Here is a 22,945-nt window from a genome sequence, read left to right as displayed (position 1 = left end):
AAAAGATGTCGTAACTCCCTCTAGCGGTTTCGGAATGTCATTGAGCAGGTTACCAATACAAGGGCAAACGGAAGTCCCGCCCTTCCTTAACCGATTGGAAGTGGTTTACTCTGTCTTAAACGCTATTGGATAAATCCTTGTCGATTTAGTGGCGTTGCCCCTTACAACCGGAACATCATCCTTCTGGTGAGAAACACGTTATTATATTTTCTTTGATTTAACGGCGTTTTGGGTACATGTTGTTCCAAGATTGTTACAGAAAATAAAATTCTTGCTGGAGTAATATATATTTAGTATAAAGGCGAAGTAATTATCGGGGCTTCGGCAGCCTGCATGTCGTTAGTTTAGTTACCGTTAAGCAGTTTAGAGTTCAGTTGTCTACCTCGAACAAAGTAAAAGAATGGTTAGAACTCCCCATAAATTTGCAGTACAGACTGCTTTACCTGTGGTGTTTTATTGCCGCAATTTGTATGACAGCGCTTCTGTTAATTTATGCATGGCCGAACTGTCTCTCGTTTGAACTGTCCAGCCACATTGGCATTTTTATGTTGTAAAGTATTATTATTGTTGTTGTTATTCTTTTATTAGCAATAATAATATGTACTGTTTCAGTTCATCAAGTGTTGCTCCGATCTCTCAGAATGTCTGTGTAATCATCAGTTCATTTTTAATTAGTCAGTGTATCAGTAAATTGGTTATCACAAAATGGCCATTTTTTAAAATTTATTTTTAAATTCAGTGAGTAACATGTATGTTGTGTAGGATCGTTGCGTATGAAGGTATTTGTGGCTTGACGGTTAAGGAAGCGCACTTGTAATTGAAACATTGCAGGTTCGAATCCCCGACCAGCAAGGTACCACTGAGATACCCTGGTACCGCCCCAGCACTGCTCCCCGGGCGCTGAATTAGCTGCCCCCCTGCTATGTCACGAAAGTCACATATGGGTTAAATGCAGAGGACACATTTCGTTGTTGCGCACTGTGTGCTGTGGTGCATTGACAATGACCACTAAACTTGAACTTATTTTATTTCTATTTGGTTGAAAGATGTACTTGACTTGACCACGTGGGGGCGATGGTTCATAGTACTGTTACATGTATCTTTTAACATAATATGAATCTTACTTAACCACGTTTCCTGGGTCTTCAAGCATAAGATTTTTTTTTCCTATAACGGAACATCTTATTCAAGATTTCACAAGTTATGTCCATATTTAAATGTTGTGGATTTTATGGTTAGAGATTTGTGCTATATGCAGCCCCCGTTTAAAACGGTCTGATTAAACTGAATAGAAACAGTTTAAATCAGAAACAGTCCTTTTTCCAATCCATTGCAACTAAGCATAGATTTTCCGTACTTTATAGATTTTTTTTTTTACACAACAACCCATAAACATTATTGGATTCCAATCTTTGTGTAGTCAAATAATGAAACATCACCACAATTATATTGTGTATATATGTCTATTATTTTGAAGAATGACTATATTATAGGGTGGCATGTTGATGTAGTGGTCAGTGCTGTCACCTCACACCTCTGGGATCTGGGTTCGAGTCTCCGCCTGGGTCACATGTGTGTGGAGTCTGCATGTTCTCCCCGTTCGGGTTTCCTCTGGGTACTCTGGTTTACCCCCGCAGTCCAAAAACATTCTGTGCTCTGTGTGTGTGAGTGTGCCCTGCGATGGGTTGGTGTCCCCTCCTGGCTTGTTCCCTGCTTTGCGCCTGTGGCTTCTTGGATGACCTCTGAACCCCTCGTGACCCTGAATAGAGAAATGTGGGTGCAGGAAATGGATGGATGGCAATTTAGACCTGTGACTGTAATGTATAAATCTGAGGCTGTTGCTGCAGCTTCTGAAATCAGTACTGTTAGCCCTGTGAATACAAGTAGATGAACGTCATTAAACTCTGTAATCCATTGGTGAGCTCTGACTGCAACTGTAAGTTTGCAAGTTAGTGATTTTTGTGATATTCCAGTTTGCACTTCAACGATGTTAGTTACAGTAAAACTATTGTGCTTATTAACAGCTGAGAAATGGCAGCGTCTGGCAAAATGGCGTCCTTCCGGCTGCCCCCTCTTCCGACCATCGGAGAGATCATACGGCTGTACAACCTACGGGCAGAGAGGCAACTTTCCCAGAATTTTCTCCTGGACATGAAACTCACAGGTGAGCTGTTCTTGAGTTTCACCTACAATGACTCAGATGAGGGAATTCAGTTAAATCTGGGTGTTCAGCCACCAGTACAGTTGCCTTGAGGTGCTTGACAGAGCCATCAGGATCAGCAGTGTAGCTTGACACAGCAGTCAGTGCTTTACAGCAATTAGGTAGGGTGTGGATGAGTCAGAGGGCCACAAAGAGGAAATGGAGGAAAGAGCAGTGGTTATGGCACTGGGTAGGGATATTAGACCCCCTGCTGTATCTGGCTATTATGTGTGTCAGAGAAATGTGTGTAGGTGTGTTTAGAACCAATGTTGAAATGGAAAAGCATTTGTCGAGTTTTATATAAGACTGTTGGCTTAAAAGAACACATAGTGGCCATATGGCATACCAGGCTCCCTGCCTGTATTGGGATGTTTTGTTCCATTTCTGCATTTTTACTGTGTGTTTTGCAGCTTTTTGTTCCCCCAACGTTAATCGCGGTGGGTGAGCATATGAGCTGTTTTGCAGAACTCCCTTGATCCTTTGTGTCTCCATGCAGACAAAATCGTGCGGCAGGCGGGGAGCCTTAAGGGCGCCCACGTGTGTGAGGTGGGCCCTGGGCCGGGGGGCCTGACCCGCTCGATCCTGAACGCCGGCGCCGCCGACCTGCTGGTGGTGGAGAAGGACGCGCGGTTCGTCCCGGGCCTGCAGGTAGGCCGCCTGTGGTAGAACAGGCCGCTTGTGGTAGAGCAGGCCATCCTGTGCGCTGCTCCCCAGGTGTTTGCTTTCACGCTTTAGCCTAATGCCGCTAAATCGCCATTTTGCACAGTATACTCTTGGGCAGATATTAGCATATTTTTACATGCAAGTTGCTGTTGAATGGGCCTTGTGTTAAGCCGCTAATGCTGCCCTTCATTCCATACAGCCGTTTTTATTCAGAGCTGTGTAGTTACCATTATTCACAGGTAAGATGTGTTGCAGGTAACTAAGGATCACTTGCTTGTCGGATGACTGGACTAACTAATCTGGTTGAAAAGTCCTCCTTTTACATCTGTTTCTGATTATTATACTGAGGTCTGTAACGATCAGGCTCATTCAAAATATCACAGATTTCTGTATTATGGACTTATGGGGTAATATGACAAAATGTACAGCAATAGTATAATCCTAATGCAACATACAGATACGTATTCTATAAAATTAATTTAAATCTGCAGTTAAAATGAGAAGTGATGTTGCGTGTGCTTTATCTGAACATTCGAGATTCACTTTTTCATTTTGTCTAATGGACCCCAAATGGAAGACAGCTGATGCATCTTTCAAAGTGGAAACAATTTCCAGCTAATTTCCGGAGTCAGGTCTTATGTTCGCTTAACATGCTTGGATAGACTAAGAGACTTCTCTCTCAACCACGGGGGAGGCAACGTAAGTGAGAGCTGTGCTCCCTTAAAACGTTAAGTGAAGTATCCTATTTTAGATCCAGCAAATTAATATTCCATGCAGCGAGTTTCTTTTAAAAAGAATGTTAACAACAAAAATGGCAAAAGCAGGAGTGCAAGTGAATGCTTAATGTATGGTTTAATCAGTGATGTTTGCAGTCACTGCGATTTCCCATTCATGCCTAGTTTTGACAGTTTTTTCCCACTTCTCTAGAGCAACATATATATTTTATGGCTTAAAAGCAGTGCTGTGGCTTGCCCTAGCCATGTCAGGTGACAGTGTGTTCATTTCCCCTGTTTCCTTTCATTATCTGTCTGATTCTGCCGGGCCGTCGGGCACCAGGGCCATAATTAGCCGGCTGTTGTTGCAGCTCCTGTCGGAGGCGGCCCCAGGGAGACTGAGGATGGTGCAAGGTGACATACTGACCTACAGAATGGACAGAGGTTTTCCGAAAAAAATAGCCAGGAAATGGGAGGAGGGTGAGTGTCCCAGCATCTAGGGCCCAGTTTGGGCTGTCATCCAGTTTGCATCAGCGCTGTACTATATACAGCGCTGTACTATGCTGAATTATGCAACCCTCCTGCTGCAGTAACATGACAGTGTGTCATTAGAAATGATACATGTGGTGCCCCCCCCCCCCACCTTCAACAGAACCTCCAGAGCTGCACATCATTGGGAACCTCCCCTTCAGCGTCTCCACCCCCCTCATCATCAAGTGGCTGGAGGCCATGTCGGACCGGACCGGTCCCTTTGCATTCGGACGCACTCGGCTGACGCTCACCTTCCAGAAGGAGGTCGCGGAGGTGCGTGCAGTTGTTTTTTTTTTTGCCTTCGTTTGCATTTGGTGGCGTCTCGGTGAAAAGGTGCGACATTATGAAAAGCTGGCACTGTCTCACGAGGGACGAGGTGTCGTCAGCCTTCATCTTATGGAGCTTTGTACTATTTCTGTAATATGCCTGTATTATCATCTCTGTTTTTCTCCCCCGAGTCCATCTCCTCTGTACTTGAAGTGTCGTTGTCCTACTTGAATGATTCAGAGTATTTTCTGCGCAGATCTGAAAGATGCTAGTCATGAATATTATCTCTGGATGAACAAATAATGTCGTATAGCAATTGTAAACCTGGGTTTTTGTTTAAATTCCCATAATGCAACTTGCTCAGGAGCGTGTGTGGTGTGCGATGCCCCACTTCCCCGCCATCTCTCTGGGGCATCACGCATTATAGCAGTCAAGGAGTTTGCACTTAGGCAAGCGACGCTGGAGGTCCAAATGCCTGGGAATTCTAGCATCCCAGAGCGTGGTGTGAATTGACACAGCAGCTGCTGTCCCCAGGAATGTGTGAACCTGTTAGCCAATCCTGCCAACATACGAGGTCACGCAGAGGTTTTACCCATCCAGAGGCTGACTGCCGGCCCCGGGAGCAGACAGAGAAGCCGCCTGTCTGTCATGACCCAGTGCCTCTGCAAAGTACGCGACTGTTTCACCATCCCAGGACGAGCCTTCGTACCAAAACCCAAGGTAGGATCCTACTCCCTTCCCACCATGTTGGCGTGTTTTTATCGAACGTCACCACAGTCCGCCTGAGGGGGAGTGTGCCTTGTGAAATGGGGAAATCTCCCATCCGGATCGGCTGCAACGTAGGACAGTTTTTAATTTTTTTATTTTTCTTTGCATCAGCCCCGCTCCCCGTAGGTTTGATAATGTTGGAGGCGGGTTTGATGCAGCAGCGTGCGCTGCATTCATGAGCGTCTAACTTGCGCGGTATGCGGATAGTCCGCTGCATCCAGGAAGCTGCAGTCGGGCCTTCAGAAGTCGCTGCCTACTAGAGGTGTTTTTGGAGATGTGCAGGAATGCTGTGAAGGTTTCTGACATCTAGCGGAGTGACGTGTGGAGGGGAAAATTCTGCTTATCTGGCACAGAAGTCAAACCGTTTGAGAACTTCAAACACTGAATTTCTTGCTGGGTGGGTGATATGAACAGGCAAGTAAATATTTCATCCCGACTGTGTGTGTGGTGGGGGGGGGGGGGGGGGTGTGAGAATGAGTTAAGTGAATGAAAATATGGCTTATAATTCATGCTGTCAGAATAAATGACTGCAATGACTCTTTCATCAGACAGAGGCACCTTACTGACAGTCCCAGCTAAGCATGTGTGTACTGTGAACGTGTTTAGGCAGATGTGCAATCAGGCACTGGGATGAAACCACAATTTAGACAAACTTTAAAATGGGGTTTCAGCTCAAGGATTCTTTCATCGTTTCTGAAATATGAGGGTTACGTTGGGTAATTGTACACGTGTAGTATGGTGTCCCATAGCAACAAATATGTGTAAATGTTTTCCCTTCTGAACAGCAGCTCCAGTCTCTTTTCATACATTATACGATTAATTATCACTTTCTTTTCTGAAATCCTTTTTGTTCATTAAATCTGTGTTGTGCTGTGTTTGCTATATTTAAAAATGGATTTATTTATATTCATTTTGTGGCTTAATTAATCAGTAAGATTAAGATATCTAATACTACTTGTCTGTACCTCACTGTACCATCTGTAGAAAGACGTGTTGTGTCGCTTTACACAAGTAACCATTTAACCTCGATTACAAGAACAGCATGGAGAGTGCGAGACTCTCAGGTGTTAATTGCACCCCGCCTACCTCTCTCATGCTTACATGCTCAGTGGCTGAAAAAAAAAAAGAATAAAGAATCCCCCCCCCTCCATAGAGACGGAACAGCCATGCAGAGATTTGTGACAGGGAGGGACCCCCTAGCTGTGGACAGAATGAGCGGCACTCCAAGGGACGGGAACCATGACGGAGATCGATATAATGCAGAGCGGTGTGTCCTCGGGCAGATGGATGTCTGTGCCGATGTCATCGGCAGCCTGAATAATGGCTGCTTCATTCCACCATCTCCAAAGGCGACGAGATGGAGGACTGATGTCTTCCTGGTATTTGGTCTTCTCAGGAGCAATGGGCGGGTGTTGCGCTTTCTAAACTTGCCTACTGTTGTAAACAGGCAAGTAAATGTTGAAAAGCAGGTGGAGTACACGTAAGCAGGGGGAAGCTGCTGATAAGGTCTGACGTTGTTGGATGGTTGGCCAAGATGTATTTATGATGGCGTGCCAGTGATTGACTGTGGCTGCAGCCACACTGGTGACTGGCTGGTGTGTAGGGTGTGGAATCAGATTGAATGCTGATTGGATTCCTATTGAGGATTTGTGTTTAGCCAGCCAAATCACCTTCCTTTGTGCTGCCGTATGTCCCTGTTATGTTCCTCTCACTCTACCATGAATAAGGCTTTATTGCCAGATTACAGCCATATAAAAATACATTCTTGCTCATTTTAAAATCTGCTGACTTAAATGGATGTTTCTAGTTCAGAGCCAAGCTGCTGGAAAAATTGTGTTTTCCTCCTTGCTCTCGATTCGCTGCAAATAAACGGGGTCAATTAATGCATCAGGAGCAAAGGAAAGAGATTTCAATGACGTTTCGTGAGCCGGTAAATGCCTGAAGGCACACTGCCTCATGTATCAATGTCCCAAGTTAAAAGCTAAAAATACCCTACTGTAGAGCATTCTACCAAGGCAGTGACTGCTTCTTTAACGTTTAAATTAACGAAATAACAAAAATCACATTACAGGTGCAATGGCAACATTGCTTGAGGTCAACAATGCATCTTTAATCAGCTTCTTTGTATTTGTTTTTGCAGTGAACACAAAAACACGTCAATCTAAATACCATTCACTTGAGCGAGGTTTTGTATAGAAATAATCTTTTGTACCAATACAAAAATCACTGTATATGGTAATGTGATACTTCTGGTACTGCTTACTGAAGGTTCATATTTCTGCATTACTGAAAATCATGGTGAGAATTAATCTGTTCTGCAGTTTTTGATATGCAGACAGCCAAAACAGCCTGTCGTGAAGGCTCCTGATTTCACAATGTTATTTAAATGATGCATCGCCTTACGCATTCTCCGTTTTGTCCTACTCTATTTTGGTTTTGTAAGCAGCGTTTCTGTAATTAAGAGCTCCCTTTCATGTGTTGGTCTTAGAGGGGATCTCCTAACCTGCCTTGGTTGATCGCAGCCTGAGGGTGATGACCGTATTCTGCCTGCAGTCTTTATTACGATTGTTTTCCATAAAAATGTGCCTGGAGATGAAAAATATTGAGTGATCGCACAGAGATAGGTGGGACGTTTTTAGCGGTGATAGGCTTGGTGATTGATGGTGCAGTGATGGACTGCTTTATTTCTGCCTATTGTGTCAGTAATTGAAACCTCTCTCTCAATGCCTCTGCCTGGTAGCATGTTAAGAGATCTATCACTGGCTTAACGCTCGTGTTGTTTCCTCCAATGCTGCCTGCGGTGCACTTTGAATTTTGTTGTAATGAACTTTGCTCTGTAAGGAGTAAAGATGTTTGGGGTACGATAGGAACCCCTCTGCCTTGAGCTCACCGTTCAAGGCTTTCATCGTGCTGCAGCTAGTGTCCATAATCTATCCTGACTGCTCTGGTGGGTAGAATTTTTTAACCAGAATGTAGGTTAAATACACAGAGGAACAGATCTTATTAGTGTTTGCCTATAAGGGCCTTTTTTTTTTTTTTTTTTTTTGATCATCAGTGAATTGCACAACTCCTACAATTCTTGAATAATCCTGTCGGGTCGATGTTTAAGGAAAAATATTTCCACACATCAGAACAGTGGCTGCAACGGGGGCCATGAAAAATATGCTTTAAAAAAAACAAATTAATTTTTGCAGTCGTCATTCAATATATAACATTCAGTGCTGCAATGATAAATTTGGCTAAGATATAAAAGAGACCTGAAGGGAAAATGCTGAAAATAATTGCTGAGAGTGGAACAGCTTTGAGTGTTTGGCCGCTGTGGGTTATGTGTGTTACTGCCATGATGGATTTCTTTGCCGGACAAATTAAGCTGACATAACACTTAGCAAACCGGGTAGAAACAATGCAGATCCTCTCGCAGTTCTGCCTGCCTACCCAGCTGTTTTCAGTTCAGACTAAAATTACACACACACCATATTTAGCAGGAAAAGCAAAGGACGCGTTGACATTTTGAGGGGTACCCAGAGATGCCAGTCGTGTATGGTTTAGGGGAGCAAAACAGGCTGACGTGTGTCTGATGCAGTACTGATCAGGTTTATAATGTTTTTGAAAAGAGCTCTGCTGGCATCTCGTTGCTCGTATTCATTTTCTGAACGTTTTTATGATGTGTTATGAAGGCCTATTACAAGACTGAGTCCTCTCCCACTGAGCTGCTCTTTAGGGTATGTTGCATAGCCAATGTGAGGACTGCAAGCTGCCAACAATCCCACGCTCTGCACATCTTGTTCCATCCAAAACATTCTGGCAGGCACATTTATGCTATCTCCAGACGAGAACCAAGAAAGACATTAAAATGATTTCACAGCCACAATTTAGCTTCCACAAAATAATTTTATTAATAAAAATATAACTACTTGCACAAGCACACCGAGACGACGAAACATCCTGAGCCGCTCTGATTTGTTAGCAAACTACGAAAAGCTTTGACATCGACAAAAATAAACTGCCATTATCAAAATAACCCAATCTGTATTTGCACTGTACAATAGCTGAATTTTGACACACAAGCCCACTGTTTTGTGCTTGGAGCGTTTGGCACTAGTAATGAAGCAATGTGCAGATGGGGAAGCTGCACAATGACGAAGCACGTCAGTTAGGGGTTCCTCCCTCTCAGCTGGTTTATCCACCGAAACCAGTCTGGGAGGACGTCCGTGGAACTGATATGTACAGCTAACGGAATGGCAGCAAGCAGGTCAGGGCTCGTTTTGCCCTTACCCTTGGCAACAAACTGACATTCGCCATCTTGCACTCCAAGTGTCAAGTAGTCTTCTTATAAAGAAGATATTAGCATGCTCTGGTATTTCAATGAGGCATATAGTCATGGCTATAACCTGGAAAAAAGATATGAACTGCCCTAAGTCTGGGCACTTTCACCAGCTGGTGATGACTGCTGTGCTCTCTTAGGTAAATATGGAGGTGCTTATAACATACAAAAATGAGAATTCAAATTTCACTTCATTGTTCACAGGTGCCTAGAGTCTTCAGGCTTGACGAATAAGCCCATATCAAGGAAACGGTATGACCAATTTGTTTGAGGAAAAAGACCTTAGAAAATTATTGGTACTGTTTTTTTTTCTTTTTTGGTGCAGATTTTGAACCAAGGCTTTCAATTTTCTATTTATTTTAAGGATACTATTTTGTGTTTTCAGTTAATACAGGCAAGAGTTTATGACAGATTGTCACACTGTTGACAATGAAGCATATAATCTGCCCATAAGGGCAGCCAACTTGCCGGAGGTGCCTGCAGTGAGCAGTGTGGTAGCCTGTGAGCAGCGATCTGGGCTCTGCCATCTGCTCACCCACTCATGGGGCTCTGCCTGACGGAAAGAACGTAGCACCGTACGAATCTCGGCCCAGGGCCGTCAGTGGTGCTGCCTGTATTGGACTGGAGATGTGGCAGCTGGCAATGGGTGCCGTGGCCACACACACACACAGAGCGAGAGAGAGAGAGGACCATACAAACAGCGTGAGAAAACGAGGCCCAGTCTGCTCATCGGCAGGGTTTGGGCTATTGGAACTCCAGGTGCATAGTCTCCCGTGAGTGAGAAACTGCAACATATGTTCTAGTGACGTGAGGAAGCCGCAGATGGACAATGAGATTTAAAAAAAGCACACACTCAAATGTTCATGAGATTATAAAGCATGCACCATTTGAATATCAGCACAGTGCATTCATTTTAGTCTAAATCATGCTCAAACTGCTTCTCCCTGCATTTTATAATATTGCATTCACTTTTATAAACATAGTCCTTTACCACATTGCAGCTCTGGAATATGAGGTCGATGAGGGAATCCCTCTGTTTAGCGATGGACTGTTTGTAGACTGTATCCTCCATGGAGCGTTTCCTGATCAGATGGAATGGTGGGGGAGGGGAGGGGACCAGACCTGCAAGAGTAGTGTAGCTGAAGGAGCTTAGTCCCCAGGCACTGAGCCACCCCAACAGTGGGGTTGATGATGGCAGATGTTATCTCACAATAGGGGGCTCGAGGTGGTGCCACAGCCATTCCGGCTATAATCTCTGACCCACCCCACTTCCCCAGCAACCCCAACACACAGACACGCACACAATAAAGATATTTGGGCGAGAGGCTCTGTTACCATGGCAGTGAGGACAACGCAAGTGAAAAAGCACATGCTGCACAGTGTGCGAGAGTGGCGTGTGTGTGTGTGTGTGTGTATACAGAATAAATTAGCAGTGTGCAGCCGGCTAGACACGGCTTGTTTTTGTTGGGAGTGAATGGGAACCGAAACAGCGGCATTATATCAGCTGTCTGCTGAACCCGTGGAGGGTGTTGCTCCCTTTTTTTTGAGAAACCGGAGCAAGACTGTGGCTCATGTTTGTGTTTTGGTTTAATCTGCAACTTGGTGTCCTTATTTATGTTGTTGTTTTGAACAATTTTACTGGTGTATGTTTACTATAGGTTAAGTTCGATATATAGTGTCTGCTTTTCAGATTCTACTAGGCATTCCGCTGCATAATTCACTAACTTCAGACAGCATGCTGTGGTAGAATAATCACCATTCCATTAGCTTATCAAAATAAGACACAAAATGATCAAAATCAGCACTCTGTTTCTAGCAAATGGCTAACTACAAAAAAGCTAAGGATAACATTCACATATTGCCTCTTTAGGATGTATTGCCAGTTTATTAAAATTAAATGATTGTTAGTAGCTAAATAATTGCTTTTTCGATTCAAACCTTTGGCGAGTGGGGGGGGGGGGCGGAAATGCTTCTTACAGTTAATCCATTCCCCATGGAACTGTTAATATTTCCTGGTGCTGGACATCTGCATTTAGTCGATGGCTCTCTCTCCTGTCTCAAGCCAGCAATGCCACGGCGCGGTTTACAGGGTATATTCAGTATTTGAAACATTGCTGGGGGAATCTCTCCACATCGCTTGTGCTTGCAGTACAGGAAAGTATGTGTGTGTGGGGGGGGGGTGTCAGTCATCACCACCCCCTCTTCCCCACATCTCTCCTCCTCCATCTCGCAGTTTCAGAGCTGCGGAGTGGTGCGGTGTTCCTCCCGTAACGGTCGCAGGCTACACATAGTCCTGCAGGCTATAGCCAGCCTTGCTGTCCAGGGGCGAGAGGGAGCAATACGGATGCTGTAACTGCTGCTGGATGAGATGCTGCTGCTGTTGATGCTGCAGTAGCTTATCAGGAGGAGTGAGGATCAGATCCTGGTGGCCCCGTCGCTTCCCTGGGCAGGACATGCAGAAAATTGATCCCCCAACAAAGAGGAATCCCGAAGATACGAAGGCCACGTACACGGCCCCTCCTGGTTCAAATTTATTGCTCTCCGGCACACTGGAGTCCAGGAAGCTGGTGATGACCTCATTGGTGAACCAGGATGCAGGAACCAGGCAAAGAAGGCCAGCCACAATGAAGCATCCCCCGCTCGCAATGGCTGTGTGCCTCTTGGACTGCCGGCCACCTCCCCAGCGGGTGCACTTGAGGCCCAGGGAAGCAAGGCACAAGCCCAGGCTGGCAAGCACACAGGAAAGCACCATGGAGGTGCGTGCCGTCTGCAGGTAGGCAGGCAGTGCCAACACGGAATATTTCAGAGTGCAGCTGAACATACCCGTGCTGTACCAGGTGCAGTCCATCCATAGCCCCTGCATCTGGGAGATGGCCGTTATGATATTGGAGCCCACGTCAGCGCTCACCTTCCAGTTGGGCAACAGTGTGGACACTGTAGCCCCGAAGATGCCCAGTAGTGCTAGGATGAAGCCGAAGATCTGCATGCCAGCGGAAGCCATCCCTGCACCTTGCCCACCCCTGTCCTCCCCCCACCGTCAAAGGCACCCTTGCCCTGCGTCCTCTTGCCTCCCCTTTGTATCCCCCCTCTGCAGATCCCAGGAACAGATCAGTCTTCAGCACCAGCTCCTGTGGACTGTGGAAAAAGCAAAACAAGAATTCAATTTAGAAGGATGCAACCCCCCCCCCCCCCCCCCTGCTTTTCTGGGGAACAAAGGAAAGCGTGAGGCCAGACAAGAGCAGACTGGAGAGCGAGACAGAATCTGTGCGTATGTGCCTGTTCAGGGGAGATGCAGGCGAACTGAGTGGGAGCAGCTCGAAAGTGCTGCTGGAGAGGAGGAAGGAGTTTCTGATATTTGCAAGCCTCAATAAATGTACTTAAAGCTGCAGTGTCCTCTCTGGGAAGGAGAGTGTTACTGTTAGTCTGCTTCAGTGACCTTCCTCACCAGTAATGCGTGGCAGAACATTACATATAAATCATCGTTTAATCACATCCGATTTTATATTCAGCATGCTTCAAAAGTTAAAAAGGCAACATGTCAAACATTTTAATGCTTTTCCTTATCATGGGAGTGTGAAGGAAATCAGGCTTTCCTCGCATTGTGTTGAAATAATTGTCATCATAGACAGGAATCTAGGGCAGAGTTAAAGTGAATGTATAATGTGTTTACTTAAATGTTGAAAATGCTTACCTCTCCGCTGGTGCAGACCCAGTGCTATGACGAGCCAGTTTGTTTGCAGCGATTTCTGAGCGCGTGCTGGAGGGGGGGAAAGGTGGGGGTGAGGGCTTAACTGCACAAATCCAGACGTGTCATCACTTTCTTTGGCTGTTAAGGGAGGTCTGTGTCCCGATCCACGACATGCTCACCCGGTGTGTGAAAACGCGTTATTTTCCGTCCATTGAAACAGAAAAGCGCTCCCACGTCATTAGTCTGTGAGCTGACAGGCTTAATTTAAAAGGTCATCGTTCTGGTGTGGCTCTGTCCATACAATAGTCATTCATAAACGGGGAAAATTCACATTATGTATAACAATTGCGGCTTATTTGACTTAAACGTGATAAGAAGGAAAAACGCCACTTACGCGCAGCTGGTCTGTGTGTGTTTCCTTCTCTCAATAGAGTTTATTCCTTCCCGATTCGCCTCTAGCAAACTCGCCTCCGCCCGACGACTCCGAGCTTTCGAGAAGGCGTCGTCGGACCGAAGCACCGGGTTAGTTTTACTGTCCGTTTAGGAAAATAGCTGTTAAATTAAGGTCCTTCGTTAACCGTCGCGCCCCGCGCATCCTCACCTCCGCGAGCCGGCTTTTCCCGCCACGAGCGCGAGCCTCCCTCCGTCCTCGGATGCTGCGCGTCGAAGGTTAGCTGTTTCGTTTTACCCAGGTTTACGGTAACTAGCTGCTGTTTAAGTAGCGCCAACAGCCTTTACGTGCAGCTTTCAGACGTGTTGAAACGTGTTCGAGCCGTGTCATGCATTAAAAAAAAAAATGCTTGCCGATATTGGTTTCTGACGAATAGACGTGTCCCCCGCGGGTAGAAGGTGGCCTATTGTTTTCCAGTGTATTTTGCGGTCCCTTAATAATATACACATTTTTAAGTTATCGAGAGCCTTATATAATGAATTATGTAAGCGCGGATTGTGAAATATACAACTTTAATTTTGTCAAATCCGTTCGACCCATTTTAGCTCTTATTAAAATTTATATCGCAGTAAACCTACAACAGCTTAGTAGGAATTGCATTAAGAATTGGAGATAAACAAATAATATATGTTACAAGGTGGTTTAAATATGCCCACTTTCCTTTTTAATCTTCCCGCTGTAATTTCCCATGGGAAGAGTGTAGACATGCAGTGGATTGCCTTGTTTTTCTTCTTGATGGAGAAAGTGATCTCAGCAAGGATGCGGTAAACTAAAAGCCAGGCGTGTCTAACGTGACCCTTCCCTGACTGGGTCATCAGTGAGCTCTCAACGGTGACTTAAACTTATGGCTGCTGCCCCTCTCCATGCACCAGTCCCCCCTGCAGATGGGGGAAGGGAAAACTAACATGGCTTTGATTCATCAGTGACAGTAGAAGGCAAAGAGGTTGGGGGGTTGGATGGCTATAGACAAGTTTATTGAACCAGGTTCAGCTAGAGTCCAGTACTCCCGGCCCATTTCAAATAGTATTCATAATAGAAAATCCTGCTCCCCCTTGAGACCATTGTAAGTGTTACCGTATGCACCATGAAGCAGTGTATGTTCCAGTAAGGCTATTGACCCAAGGTATGCTTCCGCTTTTCTTCAAGCATATATACCAATGTCGTTAGGAGGGCTGCAAATGCTCTAAGTCAAAACCTTTGTGGATGCTGACCTTCAGGCTTTCCTGGCTGTGTGTGTGTGTGTGTGTGTGTGTGGATTATGTTTATATTATATTGTGGAGATCAAATGTTTCCTGCAATGTAAGAAAAAACAATTTTTTGATGTTGTGGGGAAAGATCTGTGAATGCATTAAAAAAAACAAACTACAAATCCCAAAAATTTCATATTTTGTTTGGTTACTTATGGTTATGGTTAAGGCTGGGATTGGAGTTTTCTCCATACAAATGAATGGAGAGTCCCCACAAAGATATAATTTACAAAGCTGTGTGTGTGAGAGAGAGAGATTGTATCATCATGAAGATTCGTGTAAGTGCTGACTCAGTATTTATGCTATATGAAATGAATAGGGGGTGGGGGAGCTGCGGTTAACGTAGCCTGCAGTGTGTGGTGATGTGTTGCAGCCCGATGGGCCATTACAGGCACATTCCATTTCTTTTACAGTCTCTTGTCACCATATGGTTAGAGCTGCAGCCTACTGATTCCCAGAAGAGCAAATTCAATGTAAAATCATCCCGGCTGGTCCCTTCATTGTGTGTCTTTGTTTTTTTTCTTTCTTTCAAATAATTATGTTGCATTCATGGTTTTGTAATTTTGCCAAAAGCATTTCTACTCATGGTAAAAGGGGCTGTCTTTATGTTGAAGTTGTCTATAAGAGTACTGTAAGAGTATAGCAAATTAAGTTGATTTTTATTAGGTAAATTGTTGTTCCCATATGTTATGCAATAATTGTAAACCGCTGACGATTTTGTATTTATTTTACCTTTTGGGGAAAAAGACACGGAAGCTTACTCTGTCGATGCAGACAACCAGTTTAGCTGTTTCTAGAGGTTATTTTGAGATGTGTACATGCTAGGCAAAGCCATGCACAGATGAAAATGGGAAATATGCCAACTTGTAACCGAAACCCACAGTGGGATTGGGATAATTGTGTGCTGTTAAATTCTTGTGAAATTCTCATTTCAGTTTATATAAAAATATCATAAACAAGACCGATATCTTGGGAATTACTCTGTCCTTTTTCAAATATGTGAAAGTATTCTCAGGACAAATATTGCTGTGGATATATTATCCAAAATCTTTGGGAACACGTGCTGTTATGTGTGTGCGCCTTATATACCATCTAGCAATTTAGCAGAATGGTTTCAGGCATGTGTGTGTGTGTGTGTTTTTTTTTCCTTTATGGGAAGTATTGGATGGGAAGCACTTTTAGCCTTTTGTGTATAATAGCCTGGTAACCTGCTGCCCTTGAGTACCTTTGCACCATGACCAAGTAATTGTGAACTGTCCTTCTGAAGGAATTGTCCCACCCCCTCCCTGTCCATTACTTCGACTTTTCATGAATGTGTCTTGTTTTTCTGTGCATCTATTAAGCAGCCATGCGTTCTCTTGTTTCTGCTTTGCTCGCCGGAGCCTGAAGTCGGGCAAGGGAGACGAATGTGATGGCAGCTCTGGTGGAACCCCCAGGACGGCCGGTGTCTCGGCTGGGTAATGCTCACAAGGACAAACGGCGGATTGCCGCTTGGGGCATGCTTGGGAGTCTGCTTGTCTTTAGATGAAAAGCTTAGGAGGAACCATTTATGGAGTCATTCATATGATGAAGTTGCTGGATTTTGATTGTACCAGCGTTTAATGTGTCATATTAAATTATCTGTTAACTGGTATGCACTTTCCATAGGTCCTATTAAACTAACAACCACACACAGATCCCATTTTTATTTTTTTATTGTAACAATCTATATGTGAAAAGAAAATGCAGACTAAAGGTTATTATCTCATATCTTTCATGAAAATATCAGCTTTACAGATTTACAAATAATAATAATGGGGACAATTAATATTTTTCAAAGAGCTTTGATAATGAATTAATTTTGAGAATAGGATTTTAAAATCATTATGAGCCCTGTTTTCCTCTTGAGAGGAATGTTCTCAAGGTAACAAAATATAAAATTGAGAGGTTAAGGGAAATTTTATATTTGGAGCCTTAAAAAGAGAATAACAGTGTCTGAAGTTACTGTTGGGTAGCATTGAAAAGTTGAACAAAGCAAGGCATAGTAAAATATAGAGAAATGGCTTTTAAAGTTTACGACAGAAGGATTTTTCAGCATGAATGGTTAGAGAAGGATTGATGTTCAGTTCGGGATATATCACAGCAGAGGAGCCGCTGATGTTGGCATAGGCGACGTTCATAAATCAGACTGTAAAGTGACTCGGACATCCCTGTGGCTGAAATGCCGCAGCCTCTATAGTCAGAATATCGACTTCTTTCCACTCCTCTCTTAAATCTTGAACTACAGAACATAAATGGCCTGAATACTCCCAGGGACGGACTTCCCAGGAATCCTCCACTGTTACTCGTGTGAATGCAGCAACATCCCATTTGCCCCTTTTTAAATGCTTTGCCCTAGACATTCGAGGTTGTCTGCACACATGCGGTATGACAGGTGCTTGAATTCATTTGGTTCCCATGAGCTTGTTTCTGTGTGATTTGAAGCTGACAGGTGATGCTTAAAGACTGCCACTGGCGTAGTTGCCCTCTTCATCAGTCTCCCACGTAATGCAGCAGTTGCAGTGCTTTAGACGCACAAACAGGGATGTGAAGCCCTCTTGCCTTTCCCTCTAACTCAGCTCACTCTGCAGTGTGCATGCCTCTCTGCCTTAAGACGCTTGTGGTACAGACAAATGGGTTCCCTAGTGCCCCAAGAATGCAGAAGTTAGATCACAGTGGACGCCATGGCGGCAAAGACCACAATAGAGCACGGGCATTGTTCGTTACCAGGCAAGAGAATAAGAGAGCTTTACTGATGACCTATTAGCGTAATGCTACATAATCACGCTGTCCACTATCCTGTCGTTATCCCTGATTGTGCACATTTTATAATCATTACAAATCCAGAGTAACTCGGGTACGAGTGCAACAGTTGGGAATTTTAGAGACCTATACATAGACACAGCAGACTGGACCAAAGTGCGACAGCAGGCTACTGGTGTGTTAATCGGTGCTCATCTTGAAAAGGACAATGAAACGCACATTACCTGCTTGCCGTGCAGCCCGTGTTCCGAGGTGCCTGCTTGTGGACGGTGTTCCGAGCCCCGATGCCGGCGGAGCGCACTATCACCGGCAGGAGAGCCTGAGCCAGTCGCAACGCATTCCTTTATTTCCCACGGATCGTTACCATCCCCCGGCTTCTTCCCCGCCGGCTGCGCCGCTGGTCTGGATCCAGCACCGGCGGCAACTCTGTCGAGCTCCCGAGAGCTCCATCCAGGATGGGGGCGCCCACCCTGAGAGCGCGCAAAGATGGATCCGATGAAGGGAAAAACAAAAGCAGCCGCGCGGGAACACGCCTGTGTTGCCCCTGCTTGTCAGGAAGCTTTTGTCCGCAATCCCTTTTATTTCCCACAGAAAAGAAGAAGAAAGCCGTAGGCAGGAGCACGGCGGAGTCTGGGGGAAGCGGGGCTTTGGCACAATTGCCTTAACAGTTTGTCACATCGGCTTAGCACTGACGGGGGGGACGGTGAAGCTGCAGCTCAAAAGGAGATAAAGCCAACCTCCACGCCCCCCCCCCCCCCCCCAATCACCCAAGGAGTCCAGCTGCCCCTGTTTTTATGCGGCCCCTCTGCTCAGACGCTGCCTGCGTCTGTGGCAAACGTGCGCCATCCAGCCGGCTTTACTTAAGGGAAGGACCGCGTTCGGGAACATCCGCGCTTTTCCTCAGGCTGCTGGCGGTAAGCTGTGCGCTAGCAGCAGCAGCAGTGGCTGGAGAGGGAGGCTGATTTGGTAATCACATACGAAGAGGATGGTTTTTACAGTCCTCCACACAGGTGTTACTGTGGCAACCGGAAACTGGCTTCCCATCACGTGTTGCGTCACTCTCCCTCCCCCACACCCACTACACACAAGATTTCCTAAGTGTCCCCCCAAAGGGTGCCTCATCACCCCCCCACCCCCAGCTGCCCGACTGTCTGTTTTTGTGTGCCTGTCTAGGTAGACGTGGGCGTAGTGCACTTCACTCCACTGGCTCAGCCCCAGATCCAGCAGCCCTTCAAGCTGGTGGAGAAAGTCGTCAAGAACGTCTTCCAGTTTCGGAGGAAATACTGCCGCAGAGGGATCGAGTAAGAATGTCTAAAAGGCGCCTTTTTTCCTATCATTGTACTAACTGTTCTGCCTGTCCTCTAGAGGATGCTCCTGACCAATGAAAGTAATTTCCTGTACCATGGATCATTTTCCCTGTGGTTATGGTAGACTTGGAGCCCTGATAAGAGAGAGGAGGAGCTTGAGCGTAGCAGTTATGACTCATTGGTGTGTTGTTTGAGGGATAATTTATGTAATGACAGCAGGTAGAAGTGCATTTTGCTTATTTTAAATTTTCTGCTCTCTTTCCCCTGGTGCGCGGCATGTATCCTGTTCCCAGGATGTTGTTCCCGGAGATGTTGCGTCTGGAGCTCGCCGAGCAAATGCTGCAGATGGCGGATGTGGACCCAACCCTGCGGCCCACCCAGCTCTCAGTTGCCAAGTTCGGAGCTCTGGCAGATGCCTACAGCAAACTGTGTGCACGTAACCCAGGCCTGTTCTCCTATGACTTCAGAGAGGAACGGAGGAACAAAGGCAGAGATAAGGGTCTGCTTGCTGAAGGACTTGACAGCGAGGAAGATGACGAAGAGCATTACTGACACAGAGCCAGTCCACTGAGATGAAAGGTAAAGACTCGTGAAGACCCCTTCTAGTGTTGACATTTCAACAAACAAGAGTGTGAATTTGAGAAACAATTTCTGTACGAAATAAGATAAATGTGAGATGGTGGTGCAGGGGCGACACTGGCCTTTGTCCCCATCACAGCACACATTTTACAAGACTGTCACACTTCACAGAATCAAGTGTCAAATGAACTGTGACAGTGCAAGGACTGTGATCTGGTTATGGCCCAGCACTTCAGCTAATGAATGTTGTTTGGTGTCCTAAGTGGTGAATTGGTGGCCAAAAATATTTTTTATTCCTTGTGGAATACTGCATGCATGAGAACATGGTGGCATGGAGGCTAATTCTCTCTTACTGCAGTTGTACGACTCAAAGGGAAGCTTATGATGATTTTTTCAAAGCTTTAATGTGAAAACTATTTAATCTGAAATTTGGAAAGCTGAGTAGATGCATACATTTTTGGCGTGTCTGAAATCTGTTTTGCAATTAAAAGTAAAAGTATCCCCCTTTTTTCCCTGGTGAAGTAGAGGTTGCGCTCATTTAATCACACAATTATATTAATTAAGAGCTTGTAATAAAAAGGTGCCTTTGTGGGGGTGGGGTTAGGCTTTCTAGGAAGTCATGCATTTCATTGGACATAATTTCTCTGGGACTTCCGGAATAAAGCTGAGGGATGTGTTCCAGCTGGACAAAATTTACATTTATTTATTTAGCAGAAGCTTTCATCCAAAGCAACGTATATTTGAGAAAGCAGGGTCAGCCAATCCCTGAAGCAGCTGGGGCTTAAGGGCTTTGCACAAGGGTGACATCACTCTGCTGACCACAGGGTCTGAACCGGTGACCTTCCAGTCGTAGGCTCAGCGCCCTAACCCGCTCAGTCTCACAATAGGTGTGTACCAAACTCATGTAGCAAAGATTAGTGGGAGACGCAATAAACATTTACAACAGACAGTTTATTGCAAATTACAGCTTTTTTTTGTGCTGTACATTGTCAAGTATCTATGGAAGCCCGTTTCCGCCACCGGGGGAAAAAATAATATAAAATTTAAGTCGAAATTTCGACTTAGTTATCTCGTTATTTCGAGACACCTCGAAATTTAGTGAGAGTATCATTATTTCGAGATAATAACGAGAACTCTTGAAATACTAAGTCGAAATGTCGAGAGTCCTCGTTATTTTGAGAGTTCTCGAAATTTCGACTTTGTATCTCGAAATAACGAGAACTCTCAAAATTGACTTAGTCCTCATTATTTCGACATACTAAGTCGAAATTTCAAGAACTCTCGAAATAACGAGAACTCTCGAAATTGACTTAGTTCTCATTATTTTGAGATCTCGAAATTCGACTTAGTTCTCGTTATTTCAAGACTCAATTTCGACTTAGTATCTCGAAATAACAAGAACTCTCGAAATTGACTTAGTTCTCATTTTGAGATCTTGAAATTCGACTTAGTTCTCGTTATTTCGAGACTCAAAATTTCGACTTAGTATCTCGAAATAACGAGAACTCTCAATTTCGAGATACTATCTCGACATTTCGACTTAGTTCTCATTATTTGAAGACTCAATTTCGATTTAATATCTCGAAATAACGAGAACTCTCGAAATTGACTTAGTTCTCATTATTTTGAGATCTCGAAATTCGACTTAGTTCTCGTTATTTCGAGAACTCTCAATTTCGAGATACTATCTCGAAATTTCGACTTAGTTCTCATTATTTCAAGACTCGAAATTTTGATTTAGTATCTCGAAATAACGAGAACTCTCAATTTCGAGAGTTCTCGTTATTTCGAGATACTAAGTCGATATTTCAAGAGTTCTCGTTATTTTGAGATTATTTTGATATCTCGAAATTTTGACTTAAATTTTATATTATTTTTTTCCCCGGTGGCGGAAACGGGCTTCCATAAGTATCAAATATTCAGATTGTTACAGTGCAGCCATTTGGGGAAAAATATACGTGTAACAAATCAGGCATTGGGTCACAATCTGTTTAAATCTACTTCATTGTAAAGCTAGTTGCCTCTTAAATCATGCTGCTTGACTTGGCAATGCTTGTCTGCACACAGACTACAGACTGTAAACACAAGTTTAAAATTTCCACATTTCAAATGTTTCAGGAAAAAAAATGCTTAATGCAACAATATTTTTCTCCAGCTATTTTGTCTCCTGTCAAGATGCATTCAATCAATAAATTAAAAAATGCCTTAAAATGTACAAGTTAAAAAAAATGAAGGCGAATTGTGTACTTAGTGCACAAATACAGAACAAAGTAGGTACAGAGTCCTGGTTGGTACAGTGTGCTTCCATTTTGGTTTGTATAACTTCCTGTCCAGTTGCAGAGCAGCCCAGGGAGCCAAGCCACTCCCTCTGAGGAATGAGGACCTGGGACTGGTTGGATTTGTAGGGGAGCTTCCCTATCCTATAGGGTGGGTACAGGCCCACTGTCAGTACTCTCCATGTTGTAGAAGCAGTCCTCGTTAACAACAGAAGTCAGGCTCTGCACGCTGAACTCCCGCTCCAGTAGGGTGTTGAGGTCCATGCTGGGGGGCTCTTCCTGGCTGTCCAGAGACCGGCTCTGCTGCTTCATGCTCAGCAGCGCCCCCTTGTTTCGCCGCAGGCTATTATTTTTCCGTTTGATGCAGGGGTGGGAACGCAGTAACCTCGACTGCTTCTCAGGTGTGTCCACATCGCCCCCCTCAGGCTGTACATAAGGTGCCAGCTCCCCGCATGCTGTCTGCTCAACCATCTTCAGACGCCGGAACTGAGCCTCGATGGCACTTGCGGGTGACACTGACCGGGTGGTCTCTCCAAGGTCCTCGTCATCGCTCAGGATGTCTGATTCTTTGACGCTGCCATCTGGGCTGGGCCTTTGCTGGGGACCCCGGCGTTGGTTCCGAGGGGCCTGACCTTTGCGCTCCGCCTGGCCTTCAATCAGGTGGGTCCGGCTGCTCAGGCTGCCCTCGTCGGAATCTGGATGCCCTGCTTTTGACGTGCTGAGATGAGCAGGGACCTCCAGGCTCGGCTGCTTACACAGCCAGGAGGCTCTGGATGAACCTGCAGCAAGACACCGTGTGACTCACGCAGCTGTCAGTCAGTGACTCACTACACACCTCCGGTTAAATGGTTTTCATAGAAGATGACTTTAAAACAAGAAAGATTGTAGTTTTACATGCTTCAGGTACCATTATCTGAAATCAGAGAAGTCAGTATCGGAGCTACATACCCTCGCCTAGACCTTCCACCGAAGCTAACAACAGTTTTATCTTGGCACACACATTTCTGGCCCAGTTTCCCTACTTATGTAATTACAGCTTGTGCAATAAATTCGAGGGAGCAGTCATGGACACTGCATTGGAAGTCATTAAAAACTACTCTCCACTTGTACTTCCATAACATTCCACCCTATTAGCTTCATGGCCGGAACA

General features: G+C 45.0%; 3 protein-coding genes across 15 annotated transcripts in view; 1 reads left to right on the top strand and 2 right to left on the bottom strand.

Moving 5' to 3' along the window:
* The first annotated feature begins 103 nt into the window (after positions 1-103).
* tfb1m (transcription factor B1, mitochondrial) lies at positions 104-22,332 on the top strand. Of its 5 annotated transcripts, none has more exons than XM_023808605.2 (9): positions 104-186; positions 2,025-2,164; positions 2,697-2,848; positions 3,948-4,056; positions 4,229-4,380; positions 4,975-5,094; positions 18,807-18,934; positions 19,234-19,519; positions 22,221-22,332. In XM_023808605.2, the coding sequence occupies exons 2-8, from the start codon at positions 2,032-2,034 to the stop codon at positions 19,490-19,492; spliced, it is 1,053 nt and encodes a 350-aa protein (XP_023664373.2). In that variant the 5' UTR covers positions 104-186; positions 2,025-2,031; the 3' UTR covers positions 19,493-19,519; positions 22,221-22,332. The 5 variants fall into 5 exon arrangements, with proteins under 5 accessions (XP_023664373.2, XP_023664364.2, XP_023664328.2 ...); XM_023808596.2 differs by lacking the exon at positions 22,221-22,332 and adding an exon at positions 21,854-21,991; XM_023808560.2 differs by lacking the exon at positions 22,221-22,332 and having other exon boundaries at positions 19,234-20,040.
* LOC111842215 (claudin-20) lies at positions 9,014-18,376 on the bottom strand. 4 transcript variants are annotated; one of them, XR_002837851.2, is made up of 4 exons: positions 13,549-16,541; positions 13,158-13,223; positions 11,444-12,601; positions 9,014-10,588 (listed from the first exon to the last, which is right to left on the bottom strand). XR_002837851.2 is itself a non-coding variant. In XM_023808631.2 (3 exons), the coding sequence occupies exon 3, from the start codon at positions 12,465-12,467 to the stop codon at positions 11,748-11,750; it is 720 nt and encodes a 239-aa protein (XP_023664399.1). In that variant the 5' UTR covers positions 12,468-12,601; positions 13,158-13,223; positions 17,858-18,376; the 3' UTR covers positions 9,014-11,747. The 4 variants fall into 4 exon arrangements, 3 of the variants coding, with proteins under 3 accessions (XP_023664399.1, XP_072554863.1, XP_023664387.1); XM_023808631.2 differs by lacking the exon at positions 13,549-16,541 and adding an exon at positions 17,858-18,376 and having other exon boundaries at positions 9,014-12,601; XM_072698762.1 differs by lacking the exon at positions 13,549-16,541 and adding an exon at positions 17,866-18,376 and having other exon boundaries at positions 9,014-12,601.
* The window catches only part of tiam2a (TIAM Rac1 associated GEF 2a), a 68,205-nt gene continuing 65,711 nt past the window's right edge, over positions 20,452-22,945 (bottom strand). For all 6 annotated transcript variants that reach the window (XM_072698755.1, XM_072698754.1, XM_072698756.1 and 3 more), the window contains one exon: positions 20,452-22,574. In XM_072698755.1, the coding sequence (XP_072554856.1) occupies positions 21,940-22,574 (635 nt within the window). In that variant the 3' untranslated portion in view covers positions 20,452-21,939. The remainder of the gene's footprint in view (positions 22,575-22,945) is intronic.

Source organism: Paramormyrops kingsleyae, chromosome 14 (assembly GCF_048594095.1).
Source record: "Paramormyrops kingsleyae isolate MSU_618 chromosome 14, PKINGS_0.4, whole genome shotgun sequence".
In the NCBI taxonomy this organism is placed as follows: domain Eukaryota; kingdom Metazoa; phylum Chordata; class Actinopteri; order Osteoglossiformes; family Mormyridae; genus Paramormyrops; species Paramormyrops kingsleyae.
Note: the sequence above shows the minus strand (reverse complement) of the source record. Positions and strands in the feature narration are given on the sequence as shown.

Excerpts from the sequence above, each read along its gene's own strand:
- tfb1m (XM_023808605.2), top strand. The coding sequence starts at position 2,032 with ATGGCAGCGTCTGGCAAAATGGCGTCCTTCCGGCTGCCCCCTCTTCCG. Across the intron at positions 5,095-18,806 it reads CCTTCGTACCAAAACCCAAG|GTAGACGTGGGCGTAGTGCA; the intron begins GTAGGATCCTAC and ends GTGCCTGTCTAG. Across the intron at positions 18,935-19,233 it reads TACTGCCGCAGAGGGATCGA|GATGTTGTTCCCGGAGATGT; the intron begins GTAAGAATGTCT and ends TCCTGTTCCCAG.
- LOC111842215 (XM_023808631.2), bottom strand. The coding sequence starts at position 12,467 with ATGGCTTCCGCTGGCATGCAGATCTTCGGCTTCATCCTAGCACTACTG.